This window comes from Chenopodium album, chromosome 24 (assembly GCF_948465745.1).
Source record: "Chenopodium album chromosome 24, dcCheAlbu1.1, whole genome shotgun sequence".
In the NCBI taxonomy this organism is placed as follows: Eukaryota; Viridiplantae; Streptophyta; class Magnoliopsida; order Caryophyllales; family Amaranthaceae; genus Chenopodium; species Chenopodium album.
In genome coordinates, this window is record NC_137857.1 from 14,185,480 (window position 1) to 14,203,321 (window position 17,842).

General features: G+C 39.0%; 1 protein-coding gene and 1 non-coding gene across 2 annotated transcripts; one reads left to right on the forward strand and one right to left on the reverse strand.

The window, feature by feature from the left end:
* Nucleotides 1-2,930: 2,930 nt before the first annotated feature.
* Nucleotides 2,931-5,212, reverse strand: LOC145611083 (large ribosomal subunit protein eL22y-like). The gene is made up of 3 exons (XM_081666318.1): nucleotides 5,087-5,212; nucleotides 4,748-5,014; nucleotides 2,931-3,343 (listed from the first exon to the last, which is right to left on the reverse strand). Exons 2-3 carry the CDS (start codon nucleotides 4,978-4,980, stop codon nucleotides 3,199-3,201), a joined length of 378 nt encoding a protein of 125 aa, XP_081522444.1. The 5' UTR covers nucleotides 4,981-5,014; nucleotides 5,087-5,212; the 3' UTR covers nucleotides 2,931-3,198.
* An 8,804-nt stretch (nucleotides 5,213-14,016) lies between these two features.
* LOC145612860 (small nucleolar RNA R71) lies at nucleotides 14,017-14,123 on the forward strand. The gene has a single exon (XR_014106771.1). It is a non-coding gene; the product is annotated as a small nucleolar RNA R71 (small nucleolar RNA).
* The last annotated feature ends 3,719 nt before the right edge of the window (nucleotides 14,124-17,842 follow it).

Genomic DNA, 17,842 nt, shown 5'->3' on the forward strand with positions numbered 1-17,842 from the left:
TATGCAGATAGGGAAGTAGGGTCGAATCCACAGGGAAACAAGTCTTTCTACTCCTAATTAATTAATATAGTCTAAATTATTAGAGTAACCAAAATTTGTTGGGATTAATAACTATACTACGAAGATTATGAGTAAAGAGAATAGTTAAGGAAGAAATCAAATATTAAAAGGTCTAGGGCATAGGTTTACCAATAATTAATATTCCGGGATAAAACATAACAATCAATCAATCAACATTGCACAAGTAACATGATTAACAGGCTCTCGCAATTTATTAACCAACATAGATCTAACAGGCTCTCGCAATTTACTAGATCTAAGTTCCTATTGAAAATAGCCCTTAATATCAAATCAACATCTGCTCGATTCATCAATTTAATATTGCTAGACATTCACAATCAAATTACATCTGCTCGATTCATAATCCAATTGCGAAGAATTAAAACAATTCAATAAGAAATTATCATGCAATATCAATAATCAACAATAATAAATTATCCCTTCATATTAATTATGGATCCCCCTAAACCCTAGAATTAAACTACTCGGACATAATTAAAATTAAACAAAACATAATAATTAAACAAGACAAGGAGGAATAGAATGAAATAAATACTGAGATTAATTAAGAGAGAAATCGTACCAAGACGGCGGAATTACAATAGTGTTCAGGAACGAGAGAGAATAAAAGTCTAGAGAGAGAGAAAGTCTAAGTAGAGAGAAAGAGAGTAAAAACTAGAGTAAGAGAGTAATGAAGAGATGCCTAAACTTGCCTAATAATAACGTATTAATACTAAACAAACATTGTTCGCTAAACAAAACTGAACGGAGATCACTAATCCCATAAATCCTACACGCGCCCGGTCGAGCAAGGGGCCGCCCGACCGGGCCCGCCTTTTCTCTCCAAGATTGGCTTCTCGCGCCCGTCCGGGCGCGTCTTCGGGCGGGTCTTGCTTCGCCCCGCCCGGCCGGGCGCGTCTTCCGGGCGAAGCTCCTGGGGCTTGGGCGAGGCTTTTTGGGCCTCGAATCTTCCTCCCTTGGGCCTCCGAACTTGGCCCAATCCGAGCTCCCTCCTTGGATCTTCATAACCGAGCCCTTAGTCACCGATTTGATACCTCCGATCAGTCTTGGGCTATCGAAAGTGGTCGCGGTCTTCTAATACTTGTAGATGCTCCTCGAAAAACCCGGGAAAATGCTCCAAGTACGCAAATTCCTACAAAACTCAAGCAAAACTACCAAAGCACTGGAAAACACAAATTAGTAATAAAAGTGGCTCGTAGGAGCCAAAAACACTACTAATTACGACCAAGGGACGGGGATAAATATGTATATAAAATGAACACATCAGTTACGGTGGTGGGGCTAGGTTGGGTTAAGATTTAAATTTGTTTTTAATTTTTGTTTTTTATATATATTTTATCTTTTTTTAAACAAATAGCTGACTGACACGTGTTCACATGTGTCATGATTAGCCCTAATGACTAACGACTCGATTAACGGAGTTAACAACCGTTAGTCATCATTAATGGCACTCGGTAAATTTTTTTAAATCTCGATGACATTTGGTGAATTTTGAAAACCTTGATGGCATTTGGTGAAATAGTCGTATTTCTCGAATGAATTTTAACAGAGCGTCATGTCCTATGGTTAGTTAATGTTGAATCTCCCCGGCCACAGAGGCCCTATATGTTTAGCTTGTATAAGAGGGCAATCTGAGATTTGACGGTACAATTTTTCTCCCTTAATGGTACAATGGTACATTTTTATGTACTATTATGCATATATAATGTACCATTAATCCATTATAGCTCCCAAAAAAAAAAGAAAAAAAAAAAAAAAAAGAGTGCCATTATACAAATTCTTAAATGGACCTGGTTCACACTTAATTATTGTGGACCACTAACATTAGAGAAATTATGATTGTTTTATTTAAAAAAAAAAAAGTCACTATAATAAAATGAAGGTTACTATGTTGAAAATAAAAGTCATTTTGGTAATATATAGGCTATAAGAGGTTAATTTTTTTAATAAAATATTTAATAAGGTCAATATTAATAATAGAGGTCACTATGTTAAAACTAAGGTCATAACGTCGTACTTCAAATTCACAATAGTATTAAACATTATACAACTTTTAATAAAGGTTACTATGTTAAAAATAAGGTTGCTATGTTAAAAATAAAGGATACTATGTTCAATATAATGTCAGTTGTGTGTGTATAAACCTCAGGTCCACAATAATATTATTGTGTTGTCTGAATAGTATTTTTTGTGTACCATTATGCATGTAGAGATACATTTTGCTATTATATTTTCAACCCTCACGTTTCCATTATTTACGACAATGCCATCCTATATGCATTGCTTGTAAATAAGTCTTATGCTATATGAATTCTTCTTTAACATTCGTGTTCTTTCCACCTTTTTCCAGTGCAACTAAGCGCATAGTTGCAATTTATTTAGAATGCATATAGGTATATTGAGTTTTTATCGTTTCAATGATAATTTTAATGTACCATTATACTTGCAATGACATTTTTAATATACTATTATACTTCCTCCGTTAATGGTTATTTGCAACAAAAGAGTATTATTTGTGAGATAAAATATTCCTTTGTTGCAAATAACCATTAACGGAGGAAGTATATAAATTTATACTACTAGAGTATAAGTTGTTTTAGTAATAGTGGTACAATATTTATAGCACTAGAAGAAGAGAAGAAAAAAAAAAATCATCTTTTTTTATGATTGCAAGCACCCAGCATTTTGTTTGATAGGCAATGTCATCTTGGACCTGGTGTACTAATCAAGAATCACAATAACCAAATATCACAACAGCATGTTAAATGTTAACACACAATAAGTTAATGAAACTGCCAAGAACCCAAGTCCCTTCAAAGAAAACAAACAAGCTACCAGGAAAGATCACATGATAAAATCACATAATAATCTACAATAAAACTCTTTCTAATCTTCATAGTAACTCCAACCACAGAAAGTATGGCGCAGTTGGGAGATTCCAGGAACTAAAACTAAAGACATGCAGATAATAATAAATCTAAATAAAAACAAAAATAAGTGTTGAAAAAATATCTCAAGTGATACGGTGTCAAATGCATAGAATCGTTTTTTCCTCCCAAAATTATGAGATCTGACATAAGGAAGATCACCATAGCTCAAAACTCTTTTTCTAAAGATCTAATCTTCTTCTTCAGCCTCGTTCTCGGCAATGTTGAAGTACCTCAACTCGTACACATTGCGGTCCTTGTTGGAAGCAATCACACGAAGCCAATCCCTAACATTGTGCTTCTTCAAGTATTTCTTTGTCAAGTACTTCAAGTACCTGAAAATTAATTTAAACCAAGGTTACACTCAAGATTCAAAACACACATTTCACCTTTCACAGTTCACACATCACTTTTATAGGCTAACATCTACACTTACAATAGAGAATATGTTCATTCAAGTGTAGCTAAACTCTACGATAGCTAGCAGACTCAGAAAGAATGCAAAAACAGCAAACCAGGCAATGTAAAGCATAAATTACCAAACTCATTCCAGGTAGTACAGCAGAGGTGATGACACAAAGATATCAAGCACAAGGGTCATACAAAAATGCAAACACCAGGCAATGTTACTCATAAAATACCAAGCACAAGGGGAAATTCAAGGTAATACAACATAGCAGGTTATTGACACAATAATGAAAAAAAAGATCTCGCTCACACGAAATACAACCACCATCTTTCAAGTTCATTTATTTCAATACTTAAACGCCACTTAGAACAGCTGGCCTAGAAAGAAGGAAAAACAGCAACAGCAGGCAATGCTACTCATAAGATACCAGGCACATGGTGTCAAGAAGAAGTTCAAGGTTAGAGCAGGTGGTTGAAAAAAAAATGAAAGAAAACAAGGTAATACAACAGAGCAGGTGATCGGCGTAAAAATGAATAAAAAGATGATGCTCACAGGTAATACATCAACCATCTTTCAAGTTCATTTATCTCAATACTTAAACAGCACTTCAAACCGGTGAACTAGAAAGAAAGCAAAAACAGCAGCCACCAACATCAATTACACACTTAATGCACGGTAAGGAAGAAGTTAAAAATGGTAGAGCAGGGCAACTGATGACATGAGCCTAAATTTGAATGATCAGGCTCAATAATGCAGCAATCTTAACAAGAATTACAAATTTACAACACATTCAGCAATCTATCTTGATGAAAATGAAGCACATATTAGAGTTAAAATGCAGCATATAGTCAGCAACAATAAAATGCAGGCATATAGCAAGATTAAAATGCAGGATATACTCAGCAATCTATCTTAATACGATTAAAATGCAAAAGTTGATACAAAAATGCCTAATACCAATTTCATAAATCCTGAAATAAAATCAAGTGAAAAATAGAATAATCAAGCACTAAAGACTGGTCTAAACTTAGAATAATCAACAATTTAGATGAATAACAGGACATAAAGCAAGGAAACATGCCACAATAACATAGGCACATACAAAAGATACATAGCATAATAACATGACTTTCTGATTAGTGAATGAATAACAGAATATCAAAGAAAACTACCTATAAATCTAAACATGTTCAACAATGACAAAACCCAAAATAATCAATTTAAACCCTAAAAGGCTAAATTTTCACCAATTCCCCCCCAAAAAAAATCAAAACTAGTGAATTACATAAATAAAAATAGTAGTGTAAAAATAATAGAGGAAAAATGAAACCTTTTGGAGAAATTGCTATCAGAATTGACGGTGATCTTGTTCTTCTCACGGGTAACAGTGACAGAATCACCGAGAGCACCAGCCTTACCACCGACCTTAATTCTCTCCTGAAGGAACTTCTCAAGGGAAGCAATGTCCATGATTTTGTCTTCAACAGGCTTAGCACAATCAATGATGAAGGATGCTCCCTTCTTCTTGCCCTTGGCACCTCCTGCTGCTGCTCCTCGACTCATTTTTACTCTGCTGGGTTTCTGCTGTTTCGTCGATCTGCAATAACAAGCGTCAGTATAAGTGGTGGCCAAGTATGGAACAGAGAGGGTGGAGAGAGAAATAGAGTACCGGAAGTGAAGCTCTGAGCGGCCAGATGAGAGAGAGGAACAAAAGTAGGGTTAGGTTTTTATAAGTTAAGGGAATTGGGTGTTCTAATATACACTACTAATTACGACCAAGGGACGGGGATAAAAATATATATAAAATGAACACATCAAACTCCCCCAAGCCAAACCTTTGCTTGTCCCTAAGCAAAGAGCTCCTCAATGAACAATAAAACATACCTCACCCCAATATAAAAATCAAGCCAAACGATTCAAGGAAAATCAAGTGAACATGCTTCAAAATCAACCAATCCTATCCATCTAATCACCCTTCCTCCCCAACAATTGTCAAGTAGAGCGAACCACAAGAGCATATAGAATTCAAGACTAGTGCTCACACACTCAACTCTCATTTATGTGGCGAGTAAAAGATGTACTCGATCGCTCTCCATCCCAACCCCTTTAATGTGAACAATGCCCTCCCAAACTCACAACACTCGTGTGTTTAAAAAGACATACACTCAACCTAATAGTCGACTCGGAATATGTCAAGTCATAACTTGCATTGATAAACAACACTTTCATATTTACACAATTCTATGCAAAAGGTCAAAAGGTCTTTTAAAGCTTGTAATGTAAGGCTAGGGTGAAAGGGTAGGATAAATTTGGAAATATGCGAGAGAAAAGACTTGCTAAAAGGGAGCCATATCCTAATAAACCCATGACCAAAGATAATGATCATAATCATCTCCAACAAAACTAACTCCAACACAAATCCACCAAACAATACTCCAACCATAAAAATCAATCCCAATACTTACAAAATTCACTCATAAAAATATGATAATATAAACTAGAGTGAATAAACAAACTCAAACTCAAATATTTACAATGAAACTCAAATTTTTTTCTTTCTTTTCATTTGATCAACCTTCACTTAGAACATTTGAACATTAAACACTTTTTCTCTTTTTGCTCTTTTTTTTTTTCCTTTTTTTTTTCTAGAAGTTCACTTTCTTTTTTTTTATTTTCTCACTTTTTCCTTTGAACTTCCTTTTTTTTTCCATCACACTTTTTTTTTTTCAAATATATACACAATAAAACTCATCAAAACAAAAATATGATCAAGAACAAATATTTCTCAAACCCACCCAAATTGTGCAAATAATGTGCACACTACAAACTCCCTCACCTCACTCACTAATAGCTCCCCCAAGCCAAGCTTGGGACTAGTAACCAATGGGGCAAACATGGCTTGTAATGTGGCTAAAAACAATAAAAAGTCAAGGCAACAACATGGGTAGCAAGAAGGGAACAAATGTATCTAAAATCATCTGAAGGCTACCTAAAGAACAAATGCCTTCGTCCTCCACATGTGCATAATAGTGAGTTATGAAACACTACTCATAGTTGCAAACCAATACTCAAATTCATTGACATACCAGGAACTAATCACACATTCCTAACCAAATCAACTAGTCAAGCACTATATTCACATGTAGTTGGGCAAAATTGACGTAAGTTTAGGAATCCAAGTAATTAAACTTCAAATCATGATCAACAAATTCACAATGCTCAAAATCAAATACCAAGAATCAAAACAATTTTCTCAAGTATGGGGCACAGGGAAGCATGATTTACAGTTCATTGGTTCGTATTTTTTTTATTTTTTTGATTTTTTAATTTTTTTGTATTTTTCAAATAGGGAAAGCAATAAACTAATCTAAAAAGCAATAAATCTAAACTAACAAAACACACCAAAAATAAACAAAAATAAAGAAAAAGGAAGAAGAAAATATATACCAAATCCAAAAATCTCCCCCAAGCCAAGATCAGACAATGTCCTCATTGGCTCGAATGTAGCCCAGCTGGCTACTCATCCTCATCCTGGTCCATCCGTGAGGACCCACCTGCTCCACCACTGGAACCTGCACCATCTGCACCAAAGGAGCTACCACCAAAATAGTTAGCATGAAAAGTCCCCCCCGGCGGTCCCCCAAAAGGAATGTCCTGGCCGTACCCATGGAACGAAGAATAGTCTGTGTAAATACCATGGGCAGTGGGATCCCTATCGTATCCCTGAGGTGGGGGCTGGAACCAGTCTGGGTAAACAGCATCGTCGGGAATGTTGCCCCGACTAGCATAATCATCATAAATGGGGTAGAGCCCCCTACCCTGGTTCCTCTCTAGGTAGCCTAGCCTATGGTCGACAGAACCAATCATCTGTCTAAACTCGGTCTGGGTCTGCTCTATGCGACCTATGGCCTGGCCAATACTCTACAAGTCCCAAACTGGGTCAGAGTCAGCATGAGGGACGGAATAGGACTGTCGGGGTGGTGATGGTGGCTGTGGAATGGGCTGAACTATAGGTTGTGGCTGGGCCTGGGCCTGCTGTGGATCCTCACCCCTAGCATGGGCAACTAACAGGGCATAAGTGTAGGACTCTTGCCCTGGGGGGAAGGCGGTCAGGTCTGGGTTGGGCAAAGCAAAAATGGGCAAGGGTTGTTCAGTCCCTGTCCTAATGCACCAATGGGTGACCTGGATCCCATCTACCCGCAACCACCCAAGCTCCTCGAGGTACCTAGAGGTAATGTAGGTGTCGGGTCCCATGTTAGTCATGCGGTGGGGTCCACTCTCTACAAAACCGGCCTTCTTGATGGCTATCCTAGTGATAATGCCACCAAGACGGATGGGGGTAGTGTGCTGGTTGCTGGCCGTAGCATGCCTACCTAGGTGGTGGATGATATACCGGGCTATGTTCAATTTCCCGTACCCAAACATGTAATGGCCAATTACAGCTAATTCATTGGTCTGACAGTTATGGGGTTCATTCCTACCTAGGAAACAGACACCGGCAAACCTTTGCCACATTTTAGGGACGGGGTGGTGGATAGGCCTAGCACTAGCATGTTGTGCAGAAACATGAGGAATACCAGTCAAAGAAAAATAAACATCCTCCATTTTAAACTCAGCATTCCATTGCCTATCTAATTCATGTTCCAGTTCAAATAATTTACAGAATTCCACAAAAGAAAGAGTGATGTTTTTATTATTAAGCCTAAAAATTAATTTTGGACCACTTTTATGATTTTGAATAACAAGAGAAGATAAAAATTCACAAGTTAATTCACGGTATGTCGAATAATGCATATCTACAAATTTACGCATACCAATATCGTTTAAAAATCTCCTAACAAAACCATAAATTCCTAAAGCTTCTAAAGAGGGACGGTGTAACCACCGTGAGGGAATTACCTCTCGTCCGTAGAGCACCTCAAGCTTTTCCCGTTGCTCCGGCGTCGCGATCTTGATCGTCGGCCACTGAGCAATTTGAAGAGTCGGGTCATATTGTTGGGATGACCCGCTTGAACTACCCCCGAGCAAGTTTCTGGCCCTCTTTGCCGCCATTGGAAGTGGTGGTCAAAATTTTATTTTTGTGGAAAATGTAAAATTTTGATATAGGAATGTAGAGGATGAAGAGAGGAGTAAGAATATGTAAAAAGTTTTGGATTTTGGTGAGAAATGGAGGAGAAATCTTAGAGAGAAGTTAGAGAATTTAAGTTTTTAGAGAGAGAAAGTTATGGTGGAAATGAGAAAAGAAGAAGAAGGAAGGAAGAAGAAGAAGAAAGGGGGACGTGCCATCTCGTCGCGCCCGGCCGGGCGGTCATGGGCCCGGCCGGGCGATCTGGGACTACGGGAATTGGAAGCTCGCGCCCGGTCGGGCGATCTCTCATACTTTTGGCCTCCCCTTCTCGCGCCCGGTCGGGCGTCTCATCGCCCGATCGGGCCATTTTCTTCCATTTTTCGATCTTCTTCTCGCGCCCGATCGGGCATCTTCCCGCCCGATCGGGCCAATTTAAAGTCCGTATACGTCAACTCTCGCGCCCGGTCGGGCGTTGATCCGCCGGGCCGGGCCCGAGAACAAGTTTGGACGTCCTACTTTCTTCAAATTTTGGCTAACTCTTTTCCTCTAATATGTACCAAAAACTCATAAAACTCATTAAATTCCCTCCTCTCTCCTCTCATAAGATAAAGAAGAAAAAGAAAAATAAAAACAAGTAAAATACGGGTTGCCTCCCGCAAAGCGCTGGTTTATCTAGGTCCCGCACGACCTTCTTACCATAGTATTCTTAAGGTGAGCTGGAACTAGTCAGGTGTAGTAATTCAACTGCACCAATTGTAGCCCCGTCATGATATATCTTAAGCCGCTGACCATTTACCTTGAACTCATTACCAAGCTCATCAAATAACTCTACAGAACCGAACTTGTTGGCCCTTTTTACCGTGAAAGGACCCGACCACCTTGACTTCAACTTTCCTGGGAACAGTTTAAGCCTAGAGTTGAACAACAACACCTTGTCACCCTCTTTAAAATCTCTCGGAAGGATCATCTTGTCGTGTCATCTCTTGGTCTTCTCCTTGTAGACTCGCGCACTATCATAGGCCATCAACCTAAACTCATCAAGCTGGTTAAGTTGTAGAAGCCTCTTTTCTCCCGCTAGCTTAGCGTCCAAATTGAGCTCCTTAATAGCCCAATATGCCTTGTACTCTAACTCCACCGGAAGATGACATGCTTTACCATACACAAGTCTATAGGGGGTGGTACCTATAGGGGTCTTAAATGCGGTTCTATATGCCCAAAGGGTGTCATCCAACTTATCGCTCCAATCTTTCCTAGATTTTGCTACCACCTTCTCTAAGATGACCTTAATCTCACGATTAGACACTTCGACTTGGCCACTAGTTTGGGGATGGTAGGCTAACCCTGTCCTATGGTAAACACCATACTTCTTTAAGAGGGTATCTAACATCCGCTCATGAAAGTGGGATCCTCCGTCACTGATTATGGCTCTAGGAACTCCAAATCTAGGAAAAATAGTCTTCTTGAAGAGCCTATGGACCACCTTGGCATCATTGGTAGGAGTGGCAATGGCTTCTACCCACTTGGATACATAATCTACGACGACTAGTATATAACGGTTCCCTCTAGAAGAAGGGAACGGTCCCATGTAATCAACACCCCAAACATAAAAAATTTCAACTTCCAAAATCCCAGTTTGAGACATCTCATGCCGCCGCGAGATGTTGCCAGTCCTCTGGCAAGAGTCACAAGCCTGCACAAAAATGTTAGCATCCTTGAACATGGTGGACCAATAAAATCCTGACTCATTTATCTTGGCCACTGTTTTAGAGGGACCATGATGTCCTCCATAAGGTGAAGTGTGGCAGCTAGTGAGAATACCATGTACCTCCCATTCGGGGACACACCTGCGAAATAATCCATCTGCACACTCACGAAACAAAAAAGGATCATCCCAAAAATAATGTTTAACATCATAAAGGAATTTCTTTTTTTGTTGATAGGACAAGTCAAGAGGTAGAGTACCACCCACTAAATAATTTGCAAAATCGGCATATCAGGGGTGTTGCTCTACAACTGCATACAGGTTGTCATCAGGGAACGAATCATCTATAGGAAGAAAATCCTTACCCTCATCATACCTGATTCGTGACAAGTGATCTGCCACTACATTCTCTGCACCCTTTTTGTCTCTTATTTCAATGTTGAAATCCTGGAGCAAGAGAACCCACCGGAGTAGCCTAGGCTTTGATTCAGCTTTGGCTATCAAGTACTTCAGAGCTGCATGGTCAGTGAAAACAATAACTTTAGAACCAACTAGATATGATCTAACTTTTTCTAAAGCATAAATAACAGCTAAAAACTCCTTCTCCGTGGTGGCATAGTTGACTAGAGCCTCATCCAAAGTTTTACTAGCATAGTAGATAGCATGTAAAACTGTGTCCTTCCTCTGTCCAAGCACGGCTCCTAGAGCAAAGTTGCTTGCATCACACATGATCTCGAATGGAAGATTCCAATCGGGAGCACATATGATGAGTGCCGATATCAAAGCTTGCTTAATCCTGTTGAAAGACTCAAGACACTCGTTAGTAAAAACGAAAAGGGCATCCTTAAGCAAAAGTTGAGTCAGTGGTTTAGCAATTTTAGAAAAATCTTTGATAAAACGGTGATAAAACCCCGCATGACCTAAGAAACTCCTAACTCCCTTAACATTAACTAGGGGAGGTAATTGCTCAATCACTGAAATTTTTGCCTTGTCTACCTGTATGCCCTTATCAGATACAATATGACCCAAGACTACTCCCTCTGTCACCATAAAGTGACACTTCTCCCAATTTAAGACCAAGTTGCATGCTTCACATCTTTTAAGGATTTTAGCTAAATTAATTAGACATGAATCAAATGAAGAACCATATACACTAAAATCATCCATAAAGACTTCCATGATAGACTCTATGAAATCAGAAAAAATGCTCATCATGCAACGTTGAAAAGTAGCAGGTGCATTACATAAACCAAAAGGCATTCTACGATATGCAAAAGTGCCATAAGGGCATGTAAATGTAGTCTTTTCCTGATCTTCAGGGTGGATCGGAATTTGGAAAAATCCCGAATATCCATCCAAATAGCAAAAGAACTTATGGTTAGCTAACCTCTCAAGCATTTGATCAATAAAGGGGAGAGGGAAATGGTCCTTTTTAGTGGCGACATTTAATCTACGATAATCAATGCACATACGCCACCCTGTAACAGTTCTAGTGGGAATTAAGTCATTTTTTTCATTTTTAACTACAGTCATCCCACCCTTCTTAGGAACCACCTGAACAGGACTTACCCATTTGGAGTCAGAAATAGGATAGATAATACCTGCATCAAGTAATTTCATAACCTCTTTCTTGACTACCTCTTGCATATTGGGATTCAACCTCCTCTAGGGTTGAATGCAGGGCTTGTAGTTGTCCTCTAAGTGTATCCTGTGCATACAGAAATCAGGGCTTATACCCTTGAGATCATCAATACTGTACCCTATTGCCCTTTTGTGGGTTTTGAGAACCTCTAGAAGTTGGGAAGTTTGTGGGTCATCAAGTGCAGTACTAATGATCACAGGGTGCATTTCCTGCTCATCAAGAAAAACATATTTTAAATGAGAAGGGAGAGGTTTTAGTTCAGGTTTCTTTACCTCTGCAGGTTTCGATTCCTGAACCAATTTTACTACCTTCTTATTCTCTTTATCATCAAGTTCTTCTATGGCAAGAGCTTTCTCAATAATATCCACCTCCTTGCTCCAAACACTCGCATCACCTGCAGACAAATTACCACAAAGTATTTCTTCCAAGGGATCCCTTGCAAGAATCTGTGTCAAGCTATCATCACAAATATCATCCATTATATCGATAACATCAATCAAACAACAATTTTCCTCAAGCATAGGACCTTTTAAAACCTTCCCTAAATTAAAAGTAATATTATCATCACCAACAGATAGGGTTAGTTTACCATTTTTAACATCTATAATGGCTCCTGTGGTATGGAGAAAAGGCCTACCTAATATAATGGGTATTTGTGTATCGTCAGCCATGACTAAAACAACAAAATCAACAGGGATGAAAAATTTACCAACTCTAACAGGGACGTCCTCTAAAATACCTAGGGGATATTTAACAGAACGGTCTGCCATTTGCAAAGTAATATTAGTAATTTTTAATTCACCCATATTCAATTTAGAACAAATAGACGATGGCATTACACTAACAGAAGCACCCAAATCACATAATGCTTTATCTATGAAGACAATACCAATATGACAAGGGATAGAAAAACTACCAGGATCCTTTAATTTAGGGGGAGATTTATTTTGTAATAATGCACTACACTCCTCAGTAAAAGCTACAGTTTCTACTTCATTAAAGACCCTCTTCCTAGTCAAAATATCTTTCATAAATTTAGCATATGCAGGAACCTGTGTAATAAGTTCAGTAAAAGGAACCGTTACCTGCAAATTTTTAACAACCTCCAGAAACTTACCAAACTGCTTGTCCAACTTAGTCTTTAGTTGGCGATTAGGGAATGGTAATTTGATAACTGGTGGTGCTTCCCTACTCTTCCCCTGGGGTGCATCCTTCCCTGAGGTTGTACCCTGCAATGAATCATCAAAAATATTAATATCAGGTATTTTACCCTGCAGCCCTGCAGGGGAAATTGGTACAACGGAATCAGGATTAGCAATATTATTTAAATCAGGTTCATCCTCTTTGGGCATTTGGGGCCCATCGTAGTGTGAACCACTCCTTAGGGTGATTGCATTAGCATGATCCGTAGGTTGAATTCCCTGCGCTGGTAAAGCTCCCTGCTGACGAGATTGAAGGGTAGAGGACAATTGGGCAATTTGGGTGTCCATGACTTTATTATGGGCTATAATAGAGTCAATCTGTTGGTCTCTACTCTCCATATGTTTTTGCATACTGGTCAGCATTGCCCTAATTTCTGATAAAGCAGGGTCAGAAGATGTAGTAGGGGCTTGTGATGGGGGTTTCTGGTTAGCATGAGGGTGGTAATATTTCTGCTGTGGAGGGGGTGCTTGTTGTGGTTGTTGTGGAGGTGGAGAATTTTGAACATTGGTGCTACGGTAAGATAGGTAGGGATGGTTCCGGTAGCCAGGATTGTAGGAATTGGAGTATGAGTTATTTTGCTTGTAGGTTTGAAAAGCATTAACTTGCTCCATTGAACTTCTGCAATCTTGTTCATAATGACCTACACTTCCACAATTTTCACAGAAAGCATCATTAGCATTATTAGAAATAGCAGAAACATTAGCAACAGAATTAGGATTGTTAGTAGTAAGGTTATCTAGTTTCTGGCAAATAGAAGTAAGCTGGGCTTGCAATAAAGTTACTGAATCAACATGATGCTTGCCCTTGTTAGCATAACCTCTAGCATTCCCATATAGGGAATTATGGATTGCCATATCTTCAATAACCTGACCTGCATCATCAACATTTAAATTCATAAATCTACCGCTAGCCGCGGAATCTAAAATTGTCCTAGATGCATTTCCTAAGCCATTGTAAAAGGCATGAATCAACTGCCACTTTGCCAAATTGTGGTGGGGACACTCCCTCTGCAGATCTTTGAATCTTTCCCAAGCTTCATATAATGCTTCATCTGTCTCCTGGGCAAAATTCTGGATGGCATTTCTCAATAAAGCTGTTTTCTCTGCAGGGTAATATTTATTATAAAAATTCAAAGCAAGTGTCTCCCAATTAGTAACACCAAGTGCAGCTCTATTCAAACCATTAAACCACAATTTAGCTTTTCCACATAAAGAAAAGGGAAAAAGAATCTCCCTGATTTGATCCTGCGTTACCCCATTCTTCCTAATGGTATTGCAGTATTGACAGAAATCTGCAATGTGAAGATTAGGATCTTCACCCTTAGCTCCACTGAATTGCTTTCTTTCTATCATCGTTATGAACTGGGGCTTGATCTCGAACTGGACTCCCTCGAGATCAGGCATAGGAGAAAGATGTGGAAAATCCGTCAGGGATGGTTGCGAATAATCGCTAAGCTTGCGAGGTGGAGGTGGTGGTGGTGTACCCATCTTTAGTTCTGAATCAGAAGAATGCTCCGAATCACTAGAAGTAGGTAATGGATTTCTAGGAATATTATTACTCCCAGAACCTGCTAGGATCTGCCTATAAAAATTCTTCTGTCTATGAAACGAGCGTTCGATCTCAGGATCGAATGGAATGTAACCTGATCTGGAACACCTGGGCATAAACAAAGAACTAAAAAGACAGATATTAGAACTACCTCAAAGAACTAATGTCCTTTGAGGCAAAAGGGAAAAATAATCTAAACTACAAAAACAATAAGAAATAAAAATAAACTGTTTCCCCGGCAACGGCGCCAAATTTTGACAGGCTAAAGTCGTATCACCTAATAAAAAATAATTACCTAAGTCCACTAGCTTATGCAGATAGGGAAGTAGGGTCGAATCCACAGGGAAACAAGTCTTTCTATTCCTAATTAATTAATATAGTCTAAATTATTAGAGTAACCAATATTTGTTGTGATTATAAACTATGCTACGAAGATTATGAGTGAAGAGAATAATTAAGGAAGAAATCAATAATAATAAAGCCTAGGGCATAGGTTCACTAATAAACAATATTCCAGGGTAAAACACAATAATCGATCATCAATGCATTAATTAATCAGATCATAAAGGGCTTTTGCTACGTATTACAATCACAGAATTAATTTACCGGTAATAAATCTCATCACTCGAATCTCGACCTAACCATTTATAAATTAATCTGCCTATTGAAACTAAGCCTAAACATCAATTCTCATCTCTCGAATCTCGAATCAATATTGCTAAACTCATACAATTAAACCTGGCCAAATCTAATTGCATAGCATTTAAACAATCAATAGGAAATCAATTAAGCATTAATAATCAACCATCATAAAATTACCCCTTCATATTATTTATTAGATCCCCATAAACCCTAGAAGGAAAACTACTCAGACATAATTAAAACTAAGCAAAACATAATAATTAAACAAGACATGAAGAAATAGAATGAATAAAATACTGAGATTAATTAAGAGAGAAATCGTACCAAGACGACGGAATTACAATAGAGTTGAGGAACAAGAAAGATAAAAGTCTAGAGAGAGAAAGTTAAGTAGAGAGAAGGAAGAATAAAAACTAGAATAAGAGAATAATGAAGAAGTTTTTAATCTTGCCTAATAAAATTACGTTAATACTAAGCAAGAATTATTCGCTAAAACAAATTAATCGAAACTAAGATTTCCTAAAAGCCACACGCGCCCGATCGGGCAAGGGGCCGCCCGACCGGGCCCGCCTTTTCTTCACTCTGATGGTTTCTCGCGCCCGTCCGGGCACACTGTTGCTTCGCTCCGCCCGGCCGGGCGCGCCTTCGGGCGGAGCACTTGGTCCGGGCAAGCTTCACTTGGGCCACCAAACGAACCTCGATTGGGCCTCTTATCCTCGGCCCAATCCGAGTTTCCTCCTTGGATCTTCATAACCGAGCCCTTAATCACCGATTGGTACCTCCGATCGGTCTTGGGCTATCGAACGTGGTCGCGGTCTTCCAATACTTGTAGACGCTCCTCGAAAAACCCGGGAAAATGCTCCAAGTACGCAAATTCCTACAAAACTCAAGCAAAACTACCAAAGCACTGGAAAACACAAATTAGTAATAAAAGTGGCTCGTAGGAGCCAAAAACACTACTAATTACGACCAAGGGACGGGGATAAAAATATATATAAAATGATCACATCAGAAGCATCAAGAAAAGTGATTTTCGGATAATACTTAGCCTTCATTACTTTGCTAAGCAATGAACCTTCATTATGAACACGTATCATAATTTAATCTTGGGGAATGTAGGGTTGTGTTGGGCGTGGAGCTCATGCTAAAGTAGGGCATCATTACACAACTTGTTTGGTTAGCTTAATCGGCCTGATTACCTAAAGAATTTAGAATCTTGAAGCAAAGAGTAAAAGTTAAGCATTGGGATGATTAATTATTCAACCAAGAACTACAAGAGTTATAATTTGCTAAGAGTTTACTTAACTAAAAAATGTAATTATCGATGATAAGACTAAAGACTGGTTAATGGTTGCACAAATAGATAGTCTTGGAATCACTTAATTCAAAGGGACAATTATTGAATAATGTGTAAAGTAGCTTATATTTTGAGTACGTACTTTAATTTTTAAACATGAATTGAACTTTGCCTTATTTTATTTGTAGAAGAATAGTGTTTCGGGTGATTTTCGGAATCCCTCATGACACTAGTCGCGCTCTTCAGGCAAGTCTCGGACACCTGCAAAATGAACGGATATTCCTTTACTAGAATATTCGCCTCTAACGATCAAGTTAGTGACCGGACACTACTAGAAAAAGGGTCATTTCCGACAGAAAAATTCCGTCGAAACCACCCCAAAATTCGTCGGAAAACACCTTTCCAAAGGAATTCCGTCGTAATCGGTTGTCGGAAAAGCCTTAGTAGGAAATTTGTCTTTTTCCGACGAAAATTCCGTCGGAAACACTTTTCCGACAGAATTTCCGACGGAATTTTCTGTCGAAAAAGATTTTTCAGCACCAGGAAAATCCGTCGGAAATTTCCGTCGGAAACGCTTTTTAAGAAATTAAAAAAAAAAACGCCGCGCCACCACGGCACGGCGTATCAACCACCACCAACCACCAAATACACCCTTACCCAAACATCGAACCGCCGCCGCTACCACCCACATCAAACAATCGCCACTACACCAGCCCTTACTCCCCACCACCAGCCTACACCACAAACCCCCTAACCCATATCCTTAGCCCCCCTAACTCGTCCTGTTCCACCACCCACACCACCAAAACCCCTATCCACCTAACCCTAACCTACACAAACGAGCCAGATCTACCACCCCACCTAAGAAAACCACCCCACCACCCACCTAAAACCACCACCACCAAAACAAAGTATCACAACCCAAAAATTAAACAAAAAAAAAAAGAAAAAAACTCAAATTCCCAACCCAACACCCAGAAACCCGAAAAAGATCCCAACCCAACACCCAGAAACCTGAAAAAAAATCCCAACCCACCTCACCCTAAAATACGACCCACCCTCCTAACCGACCCAGATCTGACCAAACCACCATGGCACCAAGCCACCACAACCACATCGAAAAGCCAACAACCGAAAGTATTAAAAAAACCAAAAAAAAAAATTAAAGACTCGAATAACATACCTTATTAACTGAAATTTGCTTTGAATTCTTGAATTTGGTTTAAATAGGCCAAATTCGACCATGAAAAGTGTAGATCTACACTTTTCATGGTCGAACTTGACCATAAAACCATTAGTTTCAGCCATGGAAAACACCAATTA

Coding starts and splice junctions, on each gene's coding strand:
- LOC145611083 (XM_081666318.1), bottom strand. CDS start 4,980: ATGAGTCGAGGAGCAGCAGCAGGAGGTGCCAAGGGCAAGAAGAAGGGA. Junction 3,344..4,747: donor GATAGCAATTTCTCCAAAAG/GTTTCATTTTTC, acceptor ATTAATTTTCAG/GTACTTGAAGTACTTGACAA.